Below are 15,214 nucleotides of genomic sequence, written 5' to 3' on the forward strand. Positions count from 1 at the left end.
GGTTTCCATAAGGAGCCCATGTGACCTTTGTGTCTGCTGGGGGGACTCTGTTTCCAGGGCAATGCGGCTGGTGCTCCTCCACCCCATCTCACGGTCCAGGTCCACCAGACAGGTTCTCTGAGCACCTGGGTTCTGAGGACTCCTCCCTCCCCCCTTCCCCAGGCCTGGCTCTGCCTGCTTCCCCCCCGCAGAGAAGCCAGATAGCCCGACCTCAAAGGCCCAGAGATTTCAAGTGCAAACAAAGCAGATCTCCAGAGAAAGCAATGTCAGAAAGGCAATACATTTCGGTGATTGTTTTCTTGCTGAGCTGGCGACTCACTGAGTGGTAATGGTTGGCGGTGACCTGGAGAAGCCAGGGCTCGGGGAAGAAGTTAATGCGCCTTAACGTATCCAGATCCTTGCCTTGGAAGGGACACAAAGGGAACATTTTTATGGATTTATTCATAAGAGAATCACGAAAGTCCCACGTACAGAGAGAAAGGAGGAGGTCAGGAGCTGAGGGTTGGAGGTCCTTCCCAGGGCCCCGGGAATCGTATGGTGTTCAGGACCCAAATGGGACACTGCAGAACACTTCCCCCAAAGTGCCCTCAGCAACCGCCCCCTCAAATCCTGCCCGAGGAGGCCGGGCTAAGATCTGACAACCAGTGTCTTCAGAGTCTAGGAGTGACTTTGACAAAACGGCCTGGGCCCCACCCTCCAGCCCTGGGGTTTAGAGCTGCCCATTTCATTGGGGTACCTGGAAAAGTTCTCAAATGCCCTTTCAGACACAAAGATCTCACTGGTGGGCCTTGGGCCAGTCCGCAACACACTCCCCAGTTTCCCTCCTCCTTCCAAGTCCCAGCTGTCTTCCCCTGGGCCCAGAGCGTGAGGTTTGGGGAGCTTGAGCCTGGAGCACAGCCCCAGAATTTTCTCCCAACCCACGAAACGAGCCATCTAAATGGGCGGCTGCTCCAGGAGGCGGGGCCCAAGGAACGGGGCAGCGACGTGGCCTTTGGCAGCTGTGTGCCTTCACAATCCATCGTCACATTTCATGGAAGCTCAGCTCATAGCCATTTTCAGAGAAATAAACTGAGACCAGACAAAGGCTTTGCTAAAGTGTCACACAGCTCAGAAATGACAAGGTCAGAACTCAGTGGATACCTCTGGGAACATCTGGTGGGGCAGGCCCCCCACAGCCCTCCGCAGACACACTCCCCGGGGATGGGGCTTACCTTCAGTGATGCCGTGTAGACGCAGGGAAAGGAAGAGAGGTATCAGGCTGCGTTCTTCCTCTTGGTCCAGAAAGCAGGTCTTCTTGGAGAGGCTTGGCAGAGGCACAGAGGGGAAGAAAAGGCCTTCAGAAAACCACTTTCTGGGGTGAGCTAGGGCTAGTGACAGCTACTTCCAAGACGCGAGTGGTTTCACCAGCCAGGAGTAGGTGAGGCTTGGTTCTCCTTGGGTGGGGGAGGGGTGTGGAAGCAAGAAGTGGTGGGGATAACCTCTGTGGAGGCTGGCCCCGCAGACTGTAATGAGACAAATGGTTACATTCCCCTCTCTGTCTACTGCTGAGCCATGCACATAGTAGGTGCCCAGAAAATACTCATTCAATGACCGATGGGAACACACGTTGCTTTATAGAGGATTCTGGGATTCATTTTCTCACTTGAGCCTCTCCAGTTTCCCACGGGACAGACAGGGAGGGGAGGTATCCTAGGCTCCACTTGACAGATGAAAAATAACAGCTCAGCCAGGACTTGAACTTGGGACTTCTGATGCCTCCTCCACACATTAGTGCCCTTTGAATAAGTGGTCAATTTAGGCACTTCCAAAGCACTTCGGGATGGAATTAAAAAGGAAAACGGTCGGATGAGAGGTGACTGGTTTCAGCAGCTGGTTTCACAGTTGCTTCTGTGGGCGTCAGTGTGAACACCGAGTTCCAGCTCATTCCCACCCCTGGCTGGAGGTCAGGCTGGGCTGAGCGGACCAGACTGCCCTCGCGGAGACCCGGACACATGGACACACGCCCACCGCTCTGCTCTGGTTGTGAAACAACTTGCTTCATCAAATGGTCACTTTTCACATACGGGGACAGGGGGTTATGTTTTCCAAGTCCCTTCAGAAACACACATCCTTCAAGGCAGGCCCTGCAGGAGACCAGCCAAGGCACTTTTGGGTTATTTTTCCACGAATCAAGAGCGATGTCCAAACCACACCCCGTCCCGGCCAGACTGAATGCATCGCTGGCCCCGGGTCCTGCCTCCGCCGCCAACCTGCCCCGGGGACCGTCCGTTTTCACATTGTCTTGGAATTCCTGGGCCTCTCCAGCTCCTCTCCATGCCAGTGGCCCCAAGGAAAGAGGGTTAGGGGTCCCGAGGAGCTGTGTAGGGGAGAGGCATGTGCAGATGAATGCATTGATTCGGGGCAATGCTTATTGATCAGAATCCCCTGGGCGCCTGTCTCTAGGGGTGGACGGATCAGTCATAAGTAAAGGGAGGCCGATACCTCTGGGAATGCGGAGCTATTGATCCTAGAACCAGCACCCCATCCCCCAGGGCAGGTGGAGCTGGGCTAGTGGGGTCCGTTCCTTGAGAAGACAGATTTCTTAGCTGGATAAGTTACCCTCGTCTGCCTCCTGTCCCCGACCTGGGTATACCTCCTTCCCAGGTCCTCTGTCCCCATTAATGGAGGAACAAGCTAAGTGGCATCCAGGGTGGGCAGAGGTGCCCAGGAGGGAAGAAGGGGCTGAGCTGGCACAGTCCCCAGCCTAGCCAAGTGCTCCGGAGAGTGAGCCCGTGCCCTTGGCAATAGCCCCCATGGCCTGGCACTGACCCGAGAAGGAAGAGCTTGCTGGAGCTGCAGGTCAAACGCAGTTTCATCCCAGGAAGAAAAGGAGAGTCAGGGACAACGTCTCCCCTCCTGCTCAGAAGCCCCCAACTCTGCAGCTTTGGGGGGAGGCTGCTGGAAGCCTGGGAGGGAGCCGAGATCCCCACGCTCCTGTGTGAGGCACTCGGGCCCCACAGAGCATCAGCCAGGACTGCTCCGGATAGAAACCCTCTCCCAAAGGGCTCGGGAAGAGCCGTGTTGAGAAAGGTGATTGGCCTTTATGACTCCTTTGGGTCCCAGGGAAGTGGCATTGATGGTGGCTGATCTGGTGAGGTCACAGGTCAGCTCATTCATCACCCAACCAGGTCCCTGAGCTTGGGCCCTGGAGTTAGACCAGGTCACAGTCCTGAGCCAGCTGGGCATCAGTCGTGGGACCGAGCCTCCCTGAGCTTCAGTCCCCTTCTCTGTCAAGTGGGGGCTTTAGTCACAGGTGCCTCCCAGAAGGCGTTGGGAAGCCTAAGGTGACAGGGCTTGTAAGGGGCTTGGCACAGCCACTGCTGCTCGGTGACCCCAGTGCCAGGGTTACTGCCACTGTCCTCTGATCCCAGGGAAATGCCTAGACCCAAGCTGCATGGAACTGTTCTTGGTGGCGTCCACTATCAGCGTCACCCTCTAACTGGCCATCTCAAGAGGAGACAACGGTGGCCTCGGCTGCTGGCTTTCTCAGATCTCAGAGCAACCAGTCCTGTGAGCTGACCAGTGTCACCCTGCCCAGGGAGCCCAGTGGTGTCAATGGTCACAGGGCCTGGACTCTACCCAGGTCTCCCGAGTCCGGCCCGGTCTGTTTGCCCCTGAACTGGCCCCTCCCAGCCGTCTGGGTGTAGAGGCAGCTGCTTCGTCAGTGACGAGTCACTGTGTTCCTCTGATGTCACATGAAGTGGGAGGTGGCTGGCTGCTACGTTGGTGACCTCTCCACGTGGCTGTCCGTGGGGCTGTCTGGCATGGATCCCTGGTGCTGAGTGCTGTCTGCGCGGAGACCTTGGGGTTGGGCACAGACATTTCTGGGGCAAATGTCAGGCCATGGTCTCTGCCTCCTGCCCGTTCATTGACAAACCCAAGGGGTGTGACTTCTTTAGGGAGGACAATGTGCAAGGCCTTGGTACCACAGGCACACGCAGGCTGGCTCTGGGTCCTGCTCTCAAGGCCCTGGGGACAAAACCCTCTTGAAAGGACAGACCTCCTGAAAGGCAGTGCCCAGGGCAGGTCTCCCTGGCTTAGAGCAGCTCTTAGCCACCCCCTTCTCCCACCTGCGTCCTGTCCTCTGTTGGACCCTTTACCGGTTCTGCTCAGTCCCAGACTCAGAGCCCCTGGGACCCCAGCCCTTCAACTGTTAGTGTTAAAATATCGTACAGCTACCCCTTGACTTACATCCCAATAAACTCATTATAAGTGGAAAATACCATTAGTCAAAAATGCATTTAAAATGCTTTAACCTACGGAACACCTGAGCTCAGCCCAGCCTACCCTGAACATGCTCAGAGCATACACGTACATGGGCCCACGGCCGGGCAAAAGAGTCACGAGAGAGCACCGCACCCCATGTCATTGGCCGGAGAAACAATCAGTGTTCAAATTCAAAGTATGGTTTCTACTGAACGCGCACCACAGGTACCCTACCGCAAAGTGGGAAATCCCAAGTCAAACCACCACAAGTCAGTGACTTCTGTATGCATTTCCGAATTCGGATACACGCTACAACCTGGGCGAACCTTGAGGACATTACGCTAAGTGGAGTAGGCCAGACACCCAAAAATAGGTACGGTACAATTCCACTTACCTGAGGTACCTAGAGTAGTCAAATTTGTAGGGATGGAGAGGATGGTGGTGGCCAGGGCTTGGTGAGGGGGGGTGGTGGAGCGATTCGATGAGAGAACAGTGTGATGGTCCTTGCAGCCGTGACTCACGGGTGACTCAGCGAATGCTGCTCATTAATCACAAGAGACACATGACCTCTGCCCATCCCTGGCACACTACATCATGGAGCGTGTCCCTCGAGACAGCAGCAGGCCTCGCGCCAGGGTGGCACCTCTCACGGTGCACGGGGGCAGGTGGGGCTGGGTTTGCCCAGCTGGTGTGTGCCCACGCAGCCAGCTCATGTTCTCTCTGCAAAGAGGGGCTCTGGGGAGGAGACCATTCGGTGTGCAGCTGAGACCCTGGGAGGCTTCCTGGAGGAGTGCTTGGCCAGCTCTGTGAGGGCTGGATCAGATGTGGACAGGACACAGGATGGGGCAGCTCAGCAGCAGAGGTCAGGGGCATCAAGCAGTTGGGATCGCACGGAAGCTGGCCTCCTTTCAGTGAGGTTGCGAGTCGTGGCTGGAGCCCACCTCTGCGGAGTCTGAGAGGGACCCAGTAAAGGACTAATATGTCCACTGAGGATAAGAACAGTCGGTCTCTTAACGACTTGTCCTCACCCCTGCGATCTCGAAGTGAAGGGAAGTGCGGAGAGGTGGTGACTGCGCTGAGGCCGCTAGTTAGGCAGCTGGCCAGTCCTGTTTGGTGGTCTGGGTGCTGTTTAGGGAGAAGAGTGCACTTGGTGGGACGCAGTAACTGTCGCTTGCATACTTTTCTGCGTCTGCTTTATACTTTGATTAAAAACATACTCTTACCCTGGCTGCCATGGCTCAGTGCACTGAGTGCCGGCCTGTGAACTGAAAGGTCACCAGTTCAATTCCCAGTCAGGGCACATGCCTGTGTTGAGGGCCAGGTCCACGGCCAGGTCCCCGGCCAGGTCCCCAGCCAGGGACGTGTGAGAGGCAACTAATCGATGTGTCTCTCCTTTCTCCCTCCCTCCCCCTCTCTGAAAATAAATAAAATCTTTAAAAAAATAAAATAAAAATAAAATCATCTAATAAAAAATGTACTTTTAAAAAGTGAACGATTTGCCCGCCTCTCTGGCTTTTCTCCAATGGGTGATTTTTACAGCTTTCCTGAACTTCTCGGGCTGCTAAGCGGAGAGCAGTGATGACTAGGCCTCCGCGGAGGGAGGCAACAGCTTTGCATATATTTTTTGTTTGTTTTCCCTACAAGGAAATGTTAAATTTTATTCTGGACAGTGTTTTTGTTTTTCTAAAATAACCATTGCCAGGAAAATAGGCTGTGGGTGCAGAGCGGTGGGGGGTGTGGTGTGTGCGTGTGTGTGTGTGTGTGTGTGTGTGTGAATCTGTTTCTTTCCTATTCTGATGCACTCGGGCAGCAATAAAAATAAGCTCGAAGCTGTTCCCGAACACCTAGACCGGTAGAAAAACTACCGCTTCAACTTTCCACCTGTGTCCCCAGCACGCAGTCCATGAGCAACAAATGTTTGTGGAATACATGAAAGACTGGAAAAATCAGTAAAGAAAATGGGAGAGTAGGAAAGGCTTGGATTTGCTCGCGGGTGCAGCTGGAGAAGGAGACCACGCAAATCCATTCACTCCTATAGCCTGCCTTCTGGACATTGCTGAGACGACAGAGAAGGGGCACCCGAGTCATTTTCCTCAATTGCTGCTCTCTACCCTTTGCAGGTGTGGGGCTAGCCCAGGTGGGACCCACAGCAGCAGCAGCCTCCGTCCTGTGGGTCACCGGGCCCTGTTAGCTAATATTCGCGCAGCTTGTCCCCAGCCTCCACACCATGAAAATCCAGATCCGCTGGGAAGCTCTCCTGTTGGTAAGGCCTCAAAATGCCCACTCTGGCTGCTGCTCTGTGACCCGGGATTTAGCTTATGAATCATTCTGCCATTGCAATGATTTCGCCAGTGGATGCAACTGTAACACCTGGGCCAACTAGTCAACTTCCTCGCTGCTCCTTCCCAAGCCTGTGTACCGTCCCCCAGGAGACCCGCTCCTCTGCCCCACTCGGAGATTCTCCTGGCATGTCCCTCTTAGTGGTCACAGATTAGGTGACCCCTTTGGCTTCATTAAACTGTGTCGATCGCCTCCCCTGGTGACCCAATTCTGGCCCCGGCTGACTGTAACTTCCCACAGGCTGGAGCTGGTGACTTCTTGCAGCTGAGCCCTCGGGCCACCAGCCTCGCTGGGCCAGTGGCTCCAGGGCCCTGCACTGCTGCCGGCCAGCCCCGGGGAGCCTCAGGAAGGGATGGCAAACATGGAGCATGGGTGCCACCACGGCCTGCTCCCATGTCCGGGCAGGTGTCAACAACCTGCCGAGACACCACTTCTCCCGTGGAGAAAGCCTTAGAACCCACCCTAGTGTGGCACACTGGACTGCCCGTCATCAACGATGTACGTCTGTCCGTGATCCCTGTCACTTTGTGGCACTCCAGACACGGTGTTCTCTGAATTTCGGGTGAGCAGGGTAAGACTGGCTTCTCCGAGGGGGACTAAGCTGCATGAAAACATTTGATGGAGCCTCAATTAACTTGCTATTAGATGCCCAGCCCAGTGCTGGGAAGCTTCCTTGAAGCTGCTCATGGTGCACCTGGGTGGGCAGGACAAACACACACACCAGGGGTTTACCAGGTTCATGGTCAGGGAGGCTGAGGGCAGGGGGCAGAGCCCTGGGCAGGGTAGGCAGAGGCAGCAATGCTGTTCCAGAGGCTCAGGAGCCTGGGGACTCAGGGACATGGTTTGGGCGGTGGAGGCCACTGACTGGGGTGTTCCTCACAGGTCCCACCGTTCTGGGTAGACGAGTGATCCACGGCAGGAGGAGGACCACCCGTGGTACTAGAAATGGGCCACGTGGCGCTCACAGTTGGGAGTGGGCATGGACCACCACAGGGGGGGAGCGTCTGAGGCCCAGGCGGCCCCATTTTTTTGTTCTGGGGGCACACAGAGCTTGCTGGAGGGAGGGAAGAGGGAGCAAGGGAGGCGGGAAGGTTCATAGGCCATCAGGGTTCACTTCTGCGCTTCGGTCATTGAATGTGGGCCCTGGTAGAAGACATCGTCCAAACCGCTTAGGTGGGGGCGGTGAGGTGGTGTGGAAGTTTGTGAGTGACTTCCAGCCAGGAAAGATGTGCAGGACCGGGGGCTTGGGGAAATGCTGTGCAGAGCGATGGGGTTTGGGGCAAAATGGAATTAACGTAGATCCAGGGGAACGGGGAAGCCGTGGTGGTGAGACACACCCGTGTGGGAGAGGAGGCCTTGAGACCACAGCCCGGGCGGGACACGTGAGGACGCCCTGCTTTCCCTGGGGGGTGGGTGCCCATCGGCCTTGGCTCCCTCATTCCCACTTGTTTCTCTCCCACTAAACACAGAGCCCCAATGAATCACCCCCATTCTAGCTCATTTCCTATCTCCTGGTTCTCAGACGTTTCCAGTAGGAGACCAAATCCGGAGCCAAACAGCGACTTTCCTGGTGTGCGTGACTCATAGGAAAAAGTGTCTCTTGAGCTATTAAAAGTGTAAGGGGGAGGGGGGATGAAAACATTGGGGTTCGAAGCAAATTACATAGAAACTAAGCAAAGCACTTATCGTTTTGGCTCTGAACACTGCTTTCTCCAAACAACGAGACAGAGAAAACGAGCTCTCTCGTTAGTGCGATGTACAGATGTTCCAGAGAAAGCTTCCGTGCTGCAGAACAGTGCGAACGGAACCTGTCTCAAACAGGGCGATAGGCTGGCACGTCTGCGGAAGGCATGTTTATCCGCTGAGCCCACGGGAGCAAGAGAAACGGAGCCACCTGACGTCCCTGACCAGGCCTCCTCCTGCTGGGAGGCCCCGAAGCTGTGGCTTTGGGGAGCAGGATCCTAGACCCGACCCTGAGGGTGACGCCACCAACTACTTCCTGTCTGGGACAGATCTGCCGAGGGCCACCGGGGACTGTCTTTGGCCACAGGGTCACTGCAGTCCAAGGGCAGCTCAGGTGACATGAGCGTGTTTCATGCAGTTTTAGCAGAGGCGAAACAGATACCAGATGGATCCCGTGAACTTTCGCTTTCATACTCATCTCATCCTGCTCCCTGGCCTCAGGCTGCCACACCAGGCACCACTCACAGGCCAAGGGGGACACAAGGAGGGGAAGAAAAGCAGGGCAGAGCAACATGAGGAGTAATTAGCTGACACTGAGCCCAGAGGCGGCCTCAGGATCTTTCCGAACACTCTGCCCAGGGAGCTGGGGCTGAACAGCGAGGCTCGCACCAGGGAGGAACACCTGCTGCCATTCTGGGAAGGGGCAGCAAAGTCCCGTGGGATTCCATGGGTCTGGGTACAAGTCAGGCCCCACCCCTTGTCAGGCGTACGACCTCTGAAAAGAGAGTTCATCTCTACCAGAAAATGGGAATAATGAAACCAGCCCCTGGGTCTCATGCAGATTAAATGAGATTCCAAGTAGATGCTTGTCAGAATTACTGCATTTAGTAAGCATCCCAGTGCTCATTATATGGCAATTGTTATTTTTCAGTCCAATGTTGAGGCATATGCCTTTGAGAATTGATACCTTTACAGAGTATAAGAAACTGGATTAATTTTATGAAACCTGTGCATGTTCAAATACTTTTTCACTTGTCCAGAAAGTTCAGAATTTGGATGCTCTCTAGTGAGATATCACTGAGAATGATTCGGTCGGATGCAGGTACGTTTGAAATAGGAAGTTTTCAAGGTCAGTGTGGGGTGGTCATTGTCCTGAATACCTGACAGGTATTTCTCCGGAAAGGTGGGGGGACTACCTTTTGCAGTGTGTCTTTTACCAGACGCAGAACATGTTCCCAGAAGCACAGGATTGTCTCAATATCCCAACACCTAAAGATCACTCACTTTTTCAAGGACTGTGGTGGGCCAAAGGTACCCCATAATCTGAGGCCCCAGAGAGAAAACTGCATTCTATGCCCCCTGAATGATGCCAAGAAAAACAACATCATTGATGCTTTCTCCATGATATTGTGAGCGAAAAAAAGTGGACGGACACGTCACCCACCAGCACTAAGTGGCATTACCTGTGAAAAAACGTCAGCATGGCCTCATACTCTGGAATGGCCCGAGTTCTGTGGTTCAGGTGCAGGTAGACCCACAGGAGCAGCGTTTTCAGAAGATGAAGCTCACTAAGCGTAAACAACCTGGTCAAAATAAAAGGACATCGTAGGAAGAGCAAAACAAAAACAAAAAGACCCCACACTGTGTGTGAGACACCACCCCCGAGTCTGCGGGTGGCCTCACGCAGAAGCAACACGCAGTGCCCTGCTTAGGGTCGCGGGGCCGGTGCGTGGCGAGCTGGGGTTTGAACCTCTAGCCTAGTGCTAGAGCCTGCACTGCCTTCTGCCTACTGAGTTGCCCCAAAACAACAGCCATCATGTATCATGTCAGGAGCCAGTGTCCCCCACGTTTTATCGGTTTCTTTATTTACTTATTTATTTATGGTGAGTCATGCTTTTATTTTAAATTTTTAAAACAATTTTATATATTTATTTTTGGAGAGAGGGGAAAGGAGGGAGAAAGAGAGGGAGAGAAGCATGCATGTAAGTTTGCCCCCTACTGGGGACCTGTCCTGTAACCCAGGCATGTGCCCTGATTAGAAATCGAACCTGCGACCCTTTGGTTTGCAGGCCGGCCCTCAATCCACTGAGCCACACCAGCCAGGGCTCTGCTTTTGTTTAAATCCACACAACAATCCCACAAAGTTGGTGTAGGCCTTACTTTTACAGATGTGGAAATTGAGATCGAACACTTACTTAAAATTGCCATAGTGTGTTCATCATGGTTTTTCACATTTTTGTTTTTAAATATTGCACAAAAACAATCTGGATGACAGATTGGTGCCTGCCCCTAGATTCTGCACTCGAGGTGAATGCCTCTCTTGTCACATTCTAGTCTTAGCCCTGACTGAGGACTGAAACAGGAGTGACTTGTTCGAGGTCCCCCGATTCCAGGGTCAGACCCGGGCGTGGCTCAGTTCGGCCCCAAGCTGCCTGTGCGCGCTCCCACAGGCTGTCCAGTGGCCCTGCAGCCCCACCTCTTGTATCTGCGAAACAACGGTGATGCAGCTGCCCGGAGGATAGAGGTAAAGGCTACAGGGGGCGACACATTGTATGAATCCCCTTGTCGCTGAGAGGAGCTGCCATAAACCTTGCGGCTTAATGATGCCTCGCGTTTGTTATCTTACAGGCTGGAGGTCAGAAGGACAGTGGATCATACAGAGCTTGGTGCCATTAGAGGCTAATGCTGAGGATTGCTCCCTGGTCTCTTCTGCTTCGAGAGGCCACCACACTCCTTGGCTTGTGGCCTCTTCCTCCATCTTCAAGCCAGCAGCAGAGGACCCTCCAACCCCTCTCCAGTTCAGACTCTGCTGCCTCCCTCTTCCGCACTGGAGGACGTTTGGGATTCCATTGGACCAAGTGATAATCCAGTATCACCCCGCCTAGTGATGTCATCAAGGTAGTAACCTTAGTTTCACCTGCAAGCTTAATTCCCCTTTGCTATGCAACCTAACATATTCACAGGTGCCAGGGGTTGGGATGGGGACATCTTTGGGGACCATTACCACGCCGTCCACACACATACTGATTGCTTAGCACAGGGCCTGGTGGTAATGCGCTAGGCCAACAGCAGCTCTGAGTCACAGGGAGCAGAGCTGGGTCCTGGCTGCAGGGCCCACGTGTGGCCTGCAGCGGCCTGCAGCCCCATCCAGAGACAAGCAGTGGAGAGCCGCTGCTGTCTCCACATGTCAGCTCCGTAACGTGAGGACGATTCCCGAACAGCTGCTCGAACAGCCTCCGGGCTGGACTACCCAGGGAGCCTCTGCAGGGGTTCCCAACCCACTGGCATTTTCCATCTCTGGCCATGGAGCTGGCCCCCTGGCTTCCAAATATCTCACAGCCTCTTCACCCACCACTTACTGTCAGGGTGGGTGGAGCCCCAGCGAGAGCGCGTCTCTAAAGGGCAGTGGAAATGTCACCCGCCCACCTCTCATGCTATTTCTGGACACACTAGAACCATCTCCTCTCTCTTATTTGTTCCTAAGCCACCTACAGATGCCTGGACTTTGCCCCTGGCCAGACAGGACAAATTTGTCACTGTCTGGGCAATAATGGTGAGGCAGGGGGAGATGTCATAGAGCCACTTGGTGCGATGTCCCCACAGAGAACTCTGCCAGGACTCTGCCACCCCTGGGTGGCGAGCAACGTGACTCTGGGACAGAACCCACGCTCAAAATCCCCAGGCCCAGGAGGTTCTTTGAGACCTTACCAAAGGGGCCAGCAGCAACATGGGGGGTGGGGTGAGGGGAGCTCCAGGAATTTTTATTTTTGTGGGGGAGGGGGTAATTGTTGAAATAAAGGCCCCCTCTGCCCTTAGGCTGAGTATCAGGACCCTAAAGGACCAGTTCTTCAGGAAATCACCACACTGAGGACTGTTGAGCAGAGTTTTGTTAGCCCTGATCAAGACAGAACTCTCCAAGAGCCCCACATTCCCTCCCCCACCCCGGCTGCGCCTGGTGCCTTCGCTGGTGCCCACTCTGAGCTGTGGGGTTGGGACTGGAGTGGGCTGTTCTTTTCTTGTTCTTGACAAGAAAAAAATGCTTTTAACAAGACACTGTTTGTCCTTTTTTTTTTTCTGAGAAAACCGAATATAAATAACAAAGGCCTCCTTTTGAATATAGACCTCAGAGAAAGACAAGAACAAAAAACTATGAACAAGGATGCTCACGGCAGCATGGATTGTTGCAGGGAAAAACAACGGAGCCAAAGAAAATAAAACAAAAGGCTGTTAGGAAGGGAGAGAAAAAATTCCTGTCTGTTCATTCAGTGGAACCCTGTGCCACGATTAATTAAAAAGGCTAATTAGCTCTGTAAGTATCGCCGTGGAGAGAACACATCACGTGATGTTAGTGAAGGAAGTGAGTTGCAGAGTGTTTTACAGTCACGATGAGAGCGTTTATTCGAAGTTTAAACCTTTGTGAAACAATACGACACAGTATTTACGCACGCATGTATGGGCCGTGAGGCTGTCATCTCATAGATTGAGTTCATAGGAGTCCACCACCGAGGTATAATTTTCCTTAGGGAGGGAGGGAGGCCGGGAGCGGAGCGGGGCTGGGAGGTCAGGTCTTCGACTCCAGCTTTATTGGTAGTGCTCCACTTTCTAACTTGTAACAACATGTTACCCTTTGTTCCTTTGGGAGGTGGGTCCCTTTGGGTTTTGTATTACTCTCCTACCTTTGTAAATTTCTCTTTCCAATAAAAAAATACGAAGGTCAATCTCCTCATTGATCTTGACCATCAGTCAGGCGAAAGGGAGGCCGGAGTGCAGCTCGCCAGTGGGCTGGCCACGGGGCCTTGGGCCAGTCCTTCCTTTCCTATCTTCGCCATTTGCACGGGCAAAACCTGTGGAACACAGCCCCCTCTCTGGGCTGCTGTGGGCACTAACCCTGATAAGCACTCAAGGGCCCTGCACACCACGAGGGCTCGGTAACTGGGAGGTATTGTGACTAAGCATAGAAGCAGCAGCCTCAGGAACTGTTACCCTGGGGAGGGAGGCCATGGGGGGCTCCAGACGTTAGTGGACCAGCTGTGGGACAGGCATCCCTGGGGGACGGGGGTGGCTTCTCCTAGGGAATGCCCGAGCCCTCGAGACTCCTCGCGTCATAGACAGGAGGTCAGGGAGAGGTGGACCCCCAGAGGGACGTCGTCTCCCCGGTTACAGGGCAGCCTTTCATGGGCAGAGACCAGATAGGCCTCTCGGTTCTCTATCCTCTTAGGTCAACAAGGACCTCTGCTTCCAGAAAATCAGACCTTGAAATTGTTTTGGTCATGTTAGAGTGAGAACAGCGTAACCTAGTGGTGACCCCTAGGATGAACATTAACTGGAAACCAGAGGGCCAGGAGGTCAGGGAAACTGTGTGTGTGTGACCCCCGGTTATTTATGAGTCGGAAAGCAAAACCCAAAGGAAGATGAGGTCAAAGGGACTTCGGAAGGAGAAGGAGAGTGGCCCAGAAGCTGATGAGTCAGCTGAGAGATGGGTGCTATTCCAACAGTGCCTGGAGGTCCAGACGCCACCACTCCAGCTGAGACGTGGGCCGCAGGGCGCTCCAGCCCTGCCCTGGGGGAGGGTGGCGTCCCTGCCCAGCCAGCCCTGCCACCTGACTTCCCAGGCCGCCCCGGTCCCAGCCCCCGTAACAAATGAGGTGATTGTTCGGTGACCAGGGAGCTGGGACCTGGGAGCTGGCAGAAGCCCCGCCTGGCCTGTGACTGGTCCCCTTGTCCTTATGGACAACACTTCTGCCTCCTGCACTGAGCTGTGGGGACTGAAAGGGACACCCTCAAATGATGAACAAAAGGGAACTCCCCAAAAGTTTGTTCTAAATAATGTGCTGTCCGCGGAGCCTGAGCTGGGGTCCATTTCTCCCACTGTCCCCGGGCACTGGGTGTGGTGGCCCAAGACCCCTCTTCCTGCTCTTCCTCCCTCCAGCTTTAGAGCAGGTGACCCCTGGACATCGACGGGGGACGGAGAGTTTGCTTTGGAAGATGTGAGTCAGGGAGCTGTTGGCCTGACCACGGCAGGCACTTGGCCGGTGACGTGCCCGATCCACACAGCGCTGCCCCCTCCCTGTGCCCGGAGCACCCCAATGGCCTGTGCGATGGCTCCGGGGAAGGGCTGGAGGAACAGGACCCAGTTTCCACACGGGTTTCAGTCATGCTCCCCACACTCGTGAGTCCAGACACCCGACACGTAATGTCCTTGATTTCTTTTCCTGCCCGGCGTGTGTTTTCTAATGCCTGTGCCATTGCTTGCGTTCTGGTTGTGGTCAGCCCTTTTTTCCCCCTTTCTTAGTTAAATGCTACCAGGGAGGGGCAGCTGAGTCTTTCCAAGGGCGGGGCAGTGTTCCCAAAAGTGGAAGGGACGCTGTGTTTATCTTCTCTTCACCAGTTGCATAACCTCTGCTCCCCTAGGGGGCAGGAGAGTGCACTTGGGGGGGAAGCCAAGGTGGGGCGGGCAGGGTGGAATGGCCCCAGGGAGCCTACCCGGCACCCCAGGGCTGCTCCTGGGACCCCAGTTCCTGACACCTTCAGGTCTCCCTCAACACCAGAACGCTGTTCTCCCAACCTCATCTCTCCACACACTGCAAGCTCCTCGGTGAATTCGAACAAGCGTGGACCAAGTCCACGTCTCGCGTCAGACATCACCATGCTTTCTGCCACAGGAGTACGAGCAAACTCTGATTTTCCACTCTACCACTGAAGTCTCTAGCAGAACTGAATTCTGACTTTTGAAATCCACCCAAAGGCAGTATAAACTTGGTAACTTGCCAGCAGGTATCAAAACATCTTTTAAATAGTCCCAGCATGGCATGGACAAGGGGACACGGTACGGGAACCTAGAGTTGAGCCGCACCAGGGCAACAGAAAGGGCCAGGAAGGACAGTACCGGGCCGGTGACAGGAGGCCATTACTCCAATGTTCGGCTTCCTGAAGTTGCTCACTGCCT

General features: G+C 54.4%; 1 protein-coding gene across 1 annotated transcript in view; it reads right to left on the minus strand.

Moving 5' to 3' along the window:
* BTBD16 (BTB domain containing 16) overlaps positions 1–15,214 on the minus strand; it is a 36,950-nt gene that overhangs the window by 5,549 nt on the left and 16,187 nt on the right. The window contains exons 10-12 of the mRNA XM_037059578.1: positions 9,732–9,851; positions 1,212–1,303; positions 320–402 (exon numbers count right to left, since the gene is read on the minus strand). Coding sequence (XP_036915473.1) covers positions 320–402; positions 1,212–1,303; positions 9,732–9,851 — 295 coding nt within the window. The remainder of the gene's footprint in view (positions 1–319; positions 403–1,211; positions 1,304–9,731; positions 9,852–15,214) is intronic.

This window comes from Sturnira hondurensis, unplaced genomic scaffold, assembly GCF_014824575.4.
Source record: "Sturnira hondurensis isolate 20B ecotype Veracruz unplaced genomic scaffold, ASM1482457v3 Scaffold0011253, whole genome shotgun sequence".
Classification (NCBI taxonomy): Eukaryota; Metazoa; Chordata; class Mammalia; order Chiroptera; family Phyllostomidae; genus Sturnira; species Sturnira hondurensis.